The 11,923-nt window shown below is 47.5% G+C and overlaps 1 protein-coding gene across 1 annotated transcript in view; it reads left to right on the forward strand.

The window, feature by feature from the left end:
- Window positions 1–7,370, forward strand: part of Gucy2c (guanylate cyclase 2C) — a 75,537-nt gene extending 68,167 nt beyond the window's left edge. The window contains exons 25-27 of the mRNA XM_057782159.1: window positions 1,088–1,182; window positions 4,321–4,397; window positions 7,099–7,370. Of these exons, the coding sequence (XP_057638142.1) occupies window positions 1,088–1,182; window positions 4,321–4,397; window positions 7,099–7,273 (347 nt within the window). The 3' untranslated portion in view covers window positions 7,274–7,370. The remainder of the gene's footprint in view (window positions 1–1,087; window positions 1,183–4,320; window positions 4,398–7,098) is intronic.
- The last annotated feature ends 4,553 nt before the right edge of the window (window positions 7,371–11,923 follow it).

The following is an 11,923-nucleotide window of genomic DNA, read 5'->3' on the forward strand; positions in this document are numbered from 1 at the left end:
ACCATGTGGTCTCCAATGGGAAAGACATGAATCAGACACACCCTGGCTCAGCTTCACCAATAGGAAAGACATGGACCAGACACACCCTGACTTGGCTTCACCTTTCCTATATATTTGATTTCTCTAGCAACTGATTTGTTCTAGGAATTTGTTAGTACACAAGGTTTCAAGCTCCTCTTCAGATTGGATCAGCCCTTGACATTTTTCTAAGGCGTGTGTCTGGCAGAATTGAGGAACCCTGCATGGCATGTAGTAGACACTCAACCAGTATTAATGATAGTGATAAACATGCAATAGATGCTCTATCAATATTAATAATAGTGATAAGAGCAAAAAAATGTATAGTAGAGGGAAGAAAAGCAGTGGCTGGTGATGTCTAAAAGCTGACGAAAGCAGGACCCAGGAGAGGATTTGGTATTTAAACTGGCAATGTGTTCTTAGCGTGTACCACAAAATCAAATCATCAAGAAAAGAACGAGGTGAGAGTCAAACAGACTCAGACTAAAATACAAACCATCATCTGCATATGTCGGGGGAGTTACTCTGTCTCTCAAGGCCTCAGGAAGAGGAATACAGAGGATGACATGCTTCCCTTGTTAGGAGGGTTTCTGGACAGGACTCAGATGATGCAGCGTTAAGCACTTGGTGGTCCTCTGATCCACGGAGGGTGTCCGCTATTCTGGCCACTTTCATGGCTGTGGTGTGGCTGTTGAGATCTATCAATGGGCCTTTAGCTGGGACTCCCTCCTCACTTGTTTGTCAGAAGATAATAGTGCTGTTGAAGAGGAAAGTCTGAAAAAACCCAGAACCCAAATCTTCACCTTGTTTGCAGCACCTTAGCTGTTAGGAGTGACAGCATCCAGAACCCTAAAAACACAATGCCAGACCCTTCTACCTATGTGGGTAGTATTTTCTCTTCTCACTGACGCTGTTTTTAAAGGCCCATTCACTAAAACAGCCGTGTGTGGTTCTCCACGATGGAGGAGGTGCTCAGAGTGTTGTTGACACTGAGAGTCGGGGAGAAACCAACGTGGCCACAACAAACGTCAACACAGGGGGGATTCATTGGTCTGGTTTGTGTTTCCAGCCTTGCGGATCCACATGAGCAGCTCCACGATAGCCATCCTGAAGAGAACAGACTGCCAGTTCCTGTACGAAGTGAGGGGAGAAACGTACTTAAAGGTAAGGAGATGGCAGATGCTTGCAAGCAAACATGCAGACATACGCGGGCCACATGTGAGCCGCAAGCACTCAGACACACGCAAGCCACATGAGACCCGCAAGCACTAAGGCACATGCGGGCCGCATGTGAGCCGCAAGCACTGAGGCACATGCGGGACATGTGTGACCCTCCACCAAGAAAGTTAGAAAAGACAAAGGTGAAGAGCCCTTCCCCTCTTCCCTGCAGGGACCTCCAGCCATCATCACTAGAGAAAGAGAGTCCATCCAAGCTGTGAATCCAGACTGCTCTGTGCTCCCACAAGCCCTTTAGATACACTGTGCTGGGACCAGCATGCTATAAAGCATTGCTCCCAGGCTGGAGAGGTGGCTCAGAGGTTAAGAGCACTGGCTGCTCTTGCAGAGGACCCAGGTTCAATTCCCAGCATCTGTAACTCCAGTTCTAAGAGATCTGGTGCCCTCTCTGGGTCTCCACAAGTACACACTATGCATACATACAAGCAGGCATAAACACTCATATACATAAAGGAAAATAAATAAATCTAAAAATAATTAAATAATAAAAAAACCAATGACAGCATCAAAACACTGCCACCATTTCCTCCACCTGTATTCACATCTGTCCCTAGTTGCTCCTCCCCACCCGAGAGCTCAAACCAGTCAGGATTTACTGAAGTCAAAACCCATTTGCTCGAGCTGGGCGGTGGTGGCGCACGCCTTTAATCCCAGCTCTCGGGAGGCAGAGGCAGGCGGATCTCTGTGAATTCGAGGCCAGCCTGGTCTACAAGAGCTAGTTCCAGGACAGGAACCAAGAAGCTACGGAGAAACCCTGTCTCGAAAATCAAAAACAAACAAACAAACAAACAAAAAAAACAAAAAAAAACCACTTTACTCACTTTTGGATATAGCTGCTTTTACCATTGTGAAGCTGTGGACCATTGGCTACCAAGATGCGGGTACTCTTCGCTACTGAGTCCTTGTTGAACTGCAGGAGTCCAGACACCTTGCTGGGCCTCCTGAGACTCTCTGAATGAACAGAACAAGCACCTGTACTTGTTTGTGGATCAAGGCTATAGGTTCTCCATGTTCTGTCTCACTTTTTCTTTCTTGTGTATGTGTGTTGGATGCGTGTACATGTGTGAGAGCACACTTGCAATGTAAAGACCTGAAGTCGATATCGGGACTCTCCCTCATTCTCCAAAGCAGAGTCTCCCATTCAAATCTAAAGCTGACTAAATACGGCTCGTCTAGATGGCCAGGCTGGCCTGGGGCTTCTCGGTCTGTCCTCTGAGGTTGGAGTTATGTGTGGGTTTTGAGGACTCAGACCCTGGTCCTCGTGTCAGTATGACACGCACTTTACCTGCTTCCCATGATTGGCACAGCTGCCCTGTGATGCCACCAATTGTCCCCCTCAGACGCCCTGTAAAATGATCAGAATCTTTTCACTGTTGGTCTGAAGCCGACAACTGACCAGACACTGTTTTTGTCACTAGGATCCATAAATTCTGTGCCATGTAATTGCAGTTGCAAACTGGGAAATGTCACATTTTACATAAAACTTGTCTAATAACGCGCTCAGTTTCTGAGTCTTCTACAAATGCATTTACTAGTCTACAATCATTCCCCTAAAATGCTGTTTATAGTCTTGTAAAAAAATAAAGTGCTATGAATACTCTCTTAATCTAGACCCATCTGATCTCCTTAGATATAAAACTTAGCAAAAATGGAATTTCATGTAAGTATCCATTTGTTTCCTAGCCCCGCCCACCCACCGTGAGCAAATGTTACTTCCAGGTGCTTATTATGGCACGTGTTTTTGTAATTACACGCCAAGATAATGAAACTGGGGCAACAATTTTGTCTCAAAACTTTGTTGTAAAAGGTTAAAAGGACACACAGAGCTGGAGAGACGGTTCTTGCTGCCAAGTCTGTCTGCCGGAGAGCAGTCCCGCATGCTGGAAGGAGATAGCTGGGCTCTGACTAGCACTTGTGTGTTGTTTCACACACACAGAATCAAAACAAAGAAAACACACACAGTGGAACTGATGTGCCTGTTAGCACGGCAGAATCAAAACACACCTCTTCCTTTCTCTGAACTTCACTTTGCATGTGTGTTGAATATGTTCTTGTGTGTGATGCGTAGATACCAGATGTCAAAACTGGGTGCCATCTCCAGTTGCTCTCAGCCTTATTTAAGTTCTAAATTTTATTTTTTATTAATGGTGTGTCTGTGTAACCAGAGGACATCTCTGTGGAGTGTGTTGTCTCTCTCCCCCTCTCTGAGCATGCTCAGGGACCAATCTCAGGCTGTCAGGCTTTCGTGGCAAGTGCCTTTTAACCCCTGCCAGTATGACAGGCACTGTCTGTGCTTTCTGCCCTGCTAGCCTCACCCTACTCCCCGAGACAGGCTCTCCCACTAAACCCGGAGCTCACTGATTTTCCTAGACTGGCTGCTCAGTGAGCCCCAGGAGCCCACCTGTCCCTGCTCCCCAGAGTGGGAGTTACAGACGTGTTGTAGTGAGAATTTATTTGACCAATGAAAGCAACACATAGAAAGAAGACCCTCCTACACCACAGACATATGCTGCACCCCACTCTGTACTGGGGTGCTGGAGATCTGAACTCAGGTCCTCACATTTCTAAACGAGCCATCTCCTTGGGCCTGAATGTCTTTGTTTTTAAGGTAGGGGTCTTAAAATGTTGCTATACTGTAATCTGAAATATCTTCTTGGAAAAAAGGAAACTATTTTGAAAACAGCCTGTCTGGCTGGGCTCGCATCTGAAATTGTGGTACTCAATGTCTGAACCAGGAGAGCTGCTATGAGTTTGAGACAACCTGGCATACATGGTGAGCGCCAGACCTACCTGGACCATAGTGTAAGATCCTGCCTCCAAATAAATAAAGTAATTAGTTATTTAATATACATAATAAAATTTCAAAAATAGAAAGGGAGGGAAAAGGAAAGTAAAAAGACCAGCTTGGTGAGAGACTTCTTTATTTTTTCTAAATTTTAGGGATGTGCCATGTGCTTAAACACAGGCCCTGATGGGCAATGTGGGGGGGGGTGCCTCTTGGAACATATCATCGTAGGGCAGCGGGTGAAACCAGCACCTTCATGGGACCTCCTTTTGTCTCACTAGGGAAGAGGGACAGAGACCACGTACTGGCTGACTGGGATGAAGGACCAAGAGTACAATCTGCCAACCCCACCTACTGTGTAAGCTTCAGGGGTAGCAGGGAGGGAGAGGAACTGGGAGTCAGGGCTCAGCAGGGAGGGAGAGGAACTGGGAGTCCGGGGTACAGCGGAGGTGGGGGAGGGGGAGGGGAGGAGCTGGGAGTCCGGGTTCCAGCGGGGGTAAGGGAGGAGCTGGGAGTACAGCGTCCAGCAGGGGAAGAGGAGGAGCTGGAAGTCCTGGATCAGGCGAAAAGAGGGAGAGAAGCCCAGGCGCACACTATGTTATTTAGAGGTATTTAACCTGACAAGTGCCTGGGGACACAAGAAAGTCTAGAATGTTTCCTTCTCCAGCTGCTGAACTGGAGTGTCCAGAATGCCTGTATCTTCCTGAGACTTGGTGACCCAGAAGACACACAACCTCTGCTGCTCTGGAGCCCTAGGTTTACTTCCCTCCTGAGTCAGTCAGAAGTGTGTTCTCAGTGAAGTCACACCGGCTACGCCTGTCCCATTGTCCCAGGGAGGCTCCACCTGGGAAAGGGGAAGGAGGCTTCTCTTGACCTAGAAGAGATTCTGTTCTTATTTAGCTGACTTTGGTTTCGTTTTGTTTCACTGACTCCTTCCTTTGCTTCTGTCTTTCTAAGGTTGATTTCCGGTTGTGCCAATGATGTAGCTGCAAGATGATAGATCGATAGATGAAATAGAGTATATGATATGTGAACACACACATGCACATGCGCACACGTGTGCACACATGCACACATACACACACACACACACACACACAGGGACACTCAGACTGAGACAAGGTCACTATGTACCCCAGACTGGCTTCCACCTCTCAGTCTTCCTGTCTCAGTCTCCCAAATGCTGGCTTTCTCTAGGCATATGCCACCATGCCTCACCCAGTCATATTGCAAACAGTTTGTCTTCCTTAAAAGTAACTTGATTTGCCAGGTGTGGTGGCATATACTTTTAGTCCCAGCACTCAGGAGACAGAGGCCAGTAGATCTCTGTGGGTTTGAGGCCAGGCTGATCTACATTAACACTGTCTCAGATGCAAAGGGTGGGGGAAGCCCCTGAGAGGTGGCTCAGTGATCAGGGAACCTGAGTTCAGTTCCCATCCCCTTGGTTCTGTAACCCCAGTCCCAGGGGATTTGATGCCCTCCTTTGGATCCCCACCCCACCTCCATCCACCCATAATTAGAAATAAAACAAATCTGGGAGCTGGAGAGTTGGTTCAGCATCTAAGACTACCTGCTGCTCTTCCAGTGGACATGAGTGTGTTTCCCAACACCCGCATCCGGTTACTGCAACTCCACTTCCAAAGGGTCGGATACTTTCTGGCTTCCACAGGCACCACACAGGGCGTACATTCACACAGAGAAATACACAGAAACAAAAATCATGAAGATGGGGCTGGAGAGATGGCTCAGAGGTTAAGAGCATTGCCTGCTCTTCCAAAGGTCCTGAGTTCAATTCCCAGCAACCACATGGTGGCTCACAACCATCTGTAATGAGGTCTGGTGCCCTCTTCTGGCCAGCAGGCATACACACAGACAGAATATTGTATACATAATAAATAAATATTTAAAAAAGAAAAAAAATCATGAAGATGCAAGCCTCTTTCGCTTGGTGGAAAGCTGGTCACATTCTGCTCAGGATGCCTCAGAAAGCTGGGGTTGTGTTCCTGCCTTGCTCGGAACAAAAGAAGGCAGCAGGAAGCTCACGCCATACCTGTTTGCTCCTTATGAGAACAGAGCACGGGAACTGGAGAGATGGCTAAGAGGTTGAGCGCACTAGCTGTTGTTTCCGAGGACTTGAGTCCAGAGGACCCAGGTTTGAGTCTCAGCACCCACATGGCAGCTCACAACCATCAGTATCTCTAGTTCCAGATACCCCCTTCCGGCCACCTGGGCAGCAGGCACAGCTATGGTACAAGATACACAAGCAGACAAAGCACCCATACACAATAAACAACAACAGCAATAAAAAGGGTAGAAATTACTGGAAGCAGAGAGGCTTTCTGCATTTCCACTCCTGCCTCCTTCTGTCCACTGGTGTCCCTAAAGAGGAAGGCACCAGCCTCGCCTAAAGTCACAGTGCTAGGTCTTACCACGGAGTCTGCATTAGCCCTGTGAGAGGAAGATTTCCTGTCTAGCCAGCAGGTTTCAGTTCTGAAGGAGACTCAGGTTGTCCAGTCCATTAGCAAGCCTCCTGCCCTCACCCTGTGGCTGTTGTGGTGGCTTTGGCTGGAGGAGAGACCCTCTCGTTCAGAGACCAATTGGCTAGCAGACAGAAGGCAAGCCGAGTCAACCTGGGAAGCCTGGCTTCAAACTAGAACTGCCCAGATCCTTCTAAACTTTGGAGACCCACTACCATCGTGAGCCCTCTCCACACAACCCCCACATTCATGGTTATGTGGGTAACCGCGTTTCCAGGGCTATGTGATAGAGTTCTGGGCTCCCCCGTTTCTGTTCTGGGTCTCAGTGGCTCTTCTGCCGTGTTCTCCAATACTAGCATGTTTCACTTTGAAAGAGCAAGACCCATTTTCTGTCTGCACTACCTTACACTGACACAGGGCAGGAGAGCCGGTTCCCTGGAATCATGGACGGCAATGGTGATTTTGTACTCCCTGCATTTCCTGTGTGTAGCACGGAACAGGCACCCACTGGGTAAGGTCTGAAGCTAAGGGACATTCCGCATGGATTGCTGACAACTTTTTCTCTCCCCGCACACTTTCCAGGGAGAACCAACAGCGCCTACAGGCAGAGTTTTCAGACATGATTGTCAGCTCCTTACAGAAGAGAGAGGCCTCAGGCGTGAAGAGCCGGAGGCCCACACGGGTAGCCAGCTACAAAAAAGGCTCCTTGGAATACCTGCAGCTGAACAACTCAGACCACGAGAACACCTATTTCTAGACCTAGGTGAGGTCTAAGAACTGACAGTAGCGACCTCCAGTGTCCCGGATCTGCAATTTCCAGAGACCTCCATGACACAGACGAGCGCTTATGCTCGCTGCCCTGCCTGGAACATGGAATTCCTCTGCAAGTCACATGGGTGTTCTGGTTTTGTTTTTTTTTTTTTTTTTTTTTTTTTGGCTTTTGGTTTTTTTGTTGTGTTAGAGTCTCACAGACGCCAAATGTCCTGGATCTCACTGTGGAGCAGTGGATGACCTTGAACTTCTCAGATCCTCCCGCGCTACCTCCCCACTGAGATGTGTGTCCTTGGCAGTGTAACGGCCCTGTACTCTGCAGCCCCCAGTCCCACAGTTGTTCCAGGGCAAGAGCCTGGAGAAGAGCAGGGAGGAATATGCTATCTAGAACTTGGGTTTTTGTTCTTATTTCTTTTTGTTTTGTTTACTGGCTCTTTCTTCTGCACACATGAGAGAATTTTTTTTTAATTGTCTCAACTGTATTTTAAGTAGCCTATCTTTGTGAAAGTGTGCTTAACTCATGATTTTTGCAGAACTCCTGCTAGATATTTGGTAGAAATAAACATTTTGAGAGTCTGGTATGTGTTTCTACTGTCTGCTCCTCTTCCTGGGGCTACCAGCCTTCAACTCCTGCATGCTGAAAGAATCAGACAAGGCTCAGGTGCAAAATTCTTGAAGGTCACCCTCTGTGCATGGGGACATTATTGATTTAAAACAGCGGTTTTGCATCAGCCTGTCTACTTAGCAACATGAATGTGCTACATGTGTCATGACAGGGACCTGAGAAGGGGCCAGGCAGAGGTTCGATTCCTACACTGCTCTGTTCTGCTTAGGAGGTCACCAGTATCCCTAAGCATCTGCTCTCTCTGACAGTGTAGCCCCTTCCTTAAGTGACACATGGCTCTCACTGTATGTGACAGTTCATACATATCACACGTGATGTCTATGTATATCTCCTACCGTTTTGATCTGTGTACACACTCCCTCTGCATTAGCTGCTTTAGTTGCTGTGATAAAATAGCACAACAAAAGCAGCTTATAGAAGAAAGAATTTATTTTAGTTTATGGTTCCGGAGGCAGAGAGCCCACAACGGCAGGATGTCATGGTAGCAAGATCAGGGGCTGAGAGATCATATCTTTAGCAGCAGTGTTCAGGAAGTATGGAAGGCTATAAAAAGGCAACCCCTGGGGGCACCCATCCTCCAGCAAGGCTCCACCTCCTAAAGGTTCCATAACCTCCCCAAACAGTGCCACCAAGTGGGGACCAAGTGCCCAAATACGTGGGCCCATTTGGGCCCCACCACACTCACCAGATAAACTTTTAGATTCAGCTCGTATGAAATCAATATGGAATCATTAATTGGGCATTTTCATGGTAATTCTAAAAGGAGTGGTTTTTACAGCACATTAAAAGCCCTCGGTGGTCACGCACTGCTCAGCACCATACATCACTGCCAACTGCACATGCATGATCAACGTGAGAAAAATCCATGCATGGTAGAGTCATGTGCAGTAAGAAAATCGATCGTGTGTGACCTAACCTGGTACCCAAACTTTGCCCTTTAGGAATCAGCTCCTTCTCTTCGCATAAAAATGAGTCTCAAATATTAACTGGGACCCTTGAGGACAATCACTCAAGCGACCCACTGTCAGCCTGGACAGGGTCTCCTCCTACAGCCTGCACTGTCACTTCGCTCCAAATAAGCTGTCCCGCATCTTCTGCAAATCTGTGTGAGTCTTTCCTTTGTATTTTTTTTTCCTAGCCGAGACCACCACCACTGACAGCAAAGTAGCTTGAAAAAAATACATTGCAGATCTTTAGTCTGTTTCCTGGCTCCCTCTTCTGGCCTTCTCGGGTAACTGCACACAGGTGAAACAAAAAATAAAAACAAATTTTAGAGAAGGAAGCCTGAGGTCAAGTTGTAGAAGGCCTTGAATCCAGATTCAAGGATTTGTTTTGTTCTTGGACAGGTCATGAAATATTGTAGAGAAAGAGCATGACACACAGAAACCCGGGGTTTAGGACAGGCAAGCTGGCAGAAGCACGCGGGAACAAACATGATGGACAGAGAAGAAAAGCCTCCCAAACTACCTTCGATTGGGAAACTCCAGGAGTTTAGGCGTAAGAAGACACGTGACTGCTGTGGTAGCAATGAGTATTTGAAAGTTCAAATAGACAGAATTCGGGGACCAATTAGAGCTAGAATGTAAGGAAACAGGAACGCAAAGAAAACGCCAGCATGAGCATTTCTGTAAGAAGGGAGATGCAATAGTCTTGGTGAGACAGAGAAGCTGTGTAGCAAACCGGTCTCGAGGAAGATGTTGAGTATGACCGTGACCTTGCGGACTTTTTGCATGGTGTGTATCCTGTGGTATTTTGATCTCAGGCTAGGAAAGCAGTGATGAGTGGTTTGGGAATGACGTGTGGACAAACGACAGATGTAGTGGGGAGCTGCGGGCCTCTTCCCACAGCCCGGCTCATGGCTGCCTGGCTAGCTTATGTCCCAAAATAACGACACACAAACTGTATTTTTTTTTAACATTGCTTGGCCCATTAGCTCTAGCCCTTACTGGCTAATTCTCATATCCCGATCAACCCATCTCTAATAATCTGTGTAGCATCAGTCTTACCAGGAAAGATTCAGCATGTCTGACCTGGCGGCTTGCTTCATCGCTTTTGGCTCTGGAGGAGCTGCCCTGCATCTGAGCTCACTTCCTCTTTCTCCCAGCATTCTATTCTGTCTACTCCACCCACCTAAGGGATGGCCTATCAAATGGGCCAAGGCAGTTTGTTTATTGACAAATGACCTTCCTCCATCAGACAGGGAACATACAGATGGGTGTGGTTGCCAGGTAGGAACTTAAAGACAGAACAAGGAGGATAAAAACTCTTCACATGAACTTAGAAATGGGGGCATCGACCTTTTACATCACTGAGGCAAACTCCTGCTGGGGTAAATGAAGGGAGGAAGGATTTATCGGCTCATGGTTCCAGGGCTGTAATCCACTATGGTAGAAAAGGCACAGCACAAGGCTCTACCCACGGCAGCATGAAGGCATGACAGCTGTTTGTTCCATGGGGCCAATAAGACAACAGAAGTCGGGGCAGAGCCAGAAGTGGAGAGTCCTGACTGGTAAACCGTTCTCCATGTTTTGTGTAAACTCGCATACATGGTCCTGTGCTCGTGCACGTGGTGATTCTATCTGATGAGAGTCACGTGCATAAGCAATGAATTCATGTAATGAAACCCCTAACTCTCAGAGGTACAGAGGGACCCCATCTTGGCATCTCCTGCTCTCGCTCTTTGTCAGCTCTACAGTCTCATGCCATCTTCTTTCCCCAGTGGACTTGACGTGGCCTTGGCTGCCTCTGCACCTACTATTTATGTCTCTTCCAAAACACATCCTAGTTCTGTGCCTCTCACACGAGCCTGCTGCTGATTTCAGACATCATCGCTCAGTGAACCACAGCAATGAGAACTTTGGAACCTCGGGATTGCAATGATCATAACTTCGGAGAGTCGGGAGAACGTGTGCTGCTTGGTTTGGGAGAGCCAGTTACATCTGAAGTTGTAATTATTGTGCTTAAGAAATCCGCGAAACAAAACTGCCTCTGGTCTGCACGCCCCTTGCCCAAGGACAGACAGTTCCTGAAATTCTGGAAGCTGTTGTTTACAGGAGAGAACAAGGCACATTTTCACTCCCCTAAACAAGTTTGTTTGATCCATCTACATAGATGCGCTTGATCACACATGGGTGGAGGTTCACAGGCAGGAAATACGTCGGATGTACACTTGGGATTGAGTCTGATGGGGAATAATTAAGCCACTGCAAAACTTGATTCAGGATCATTTTTCTGGGGAAGCAGAGGTGAAATTGGCCAGAGTCCATTCACTTGACTGGTATCTAATTAAAGCTTGCTTCAAATTTGGCTTTAAATTGTGATAGTGGTCTAATTCTCAACAAGTTCCCACCCAAACCAGCAGTTTCTTGCTCTTTTGTCCTCTGATGTCTGAATCTCAAGGCACTACCAGGCATGCCATTCTGTAGCCTGGCACTACCGGGCATGCCAGTTTATAGCATGGCACTACCGCACATGCCAGTCTGCAGCATGGCACTACCGCGCATGCCGGTCTGCAGCATGTTGTTTTCATCTACACGAATATTGTACTTATTGTGAGTTAAATCATTCACCTTTATGCAGTTCACTCCTGTTTCTGAGTGAAGAAGTTCCCGGGAGATTAGCACCTGCCAATCAACTTTCTGCACATGCAAAGTTGAATTAAAATCCCGGACTATGCCTGGGAGATTGTCTCCCTGGCAGCATCCCATCTGGGTTCGCAGCTACCAGCTTCCTAGAATGTATTGTGTCACTCAGCCTACAGCACTTCCTGCCCGACTCCACTCCTGGCAACGAAAGCTGTGTCTCATTGTTGTATCATCTTCTAACACCTTGTTCCTCACACATCGATCTCACAGACCAGTGAGTGTCAAATAACTTCGTAGGGCCGCCACTTTGTTTTACTAAATAAAGCAGAAATGCCCTGAATTGAACTATGTGGACAGAGAAACGCTAAGCCGGCTCCCTGAATGCTTCTCCCACTGCTAATGTAGGGAGAAGCCGTGTCATTTGGCC

This window comes from Chionomys nivalis, chromosome 1 (genome assembly GCF_950005125.1).
Source record: "Chionomys nivalis chromosome 1, mChiNiv1.1, whole genome shotgun sequence".
Lineage (NCBI taxonomy): Eukaryota > Metazoa > Chordata > Mammalia > Rodentia > Cricetidae > Chionomys > Chionomys nivalis.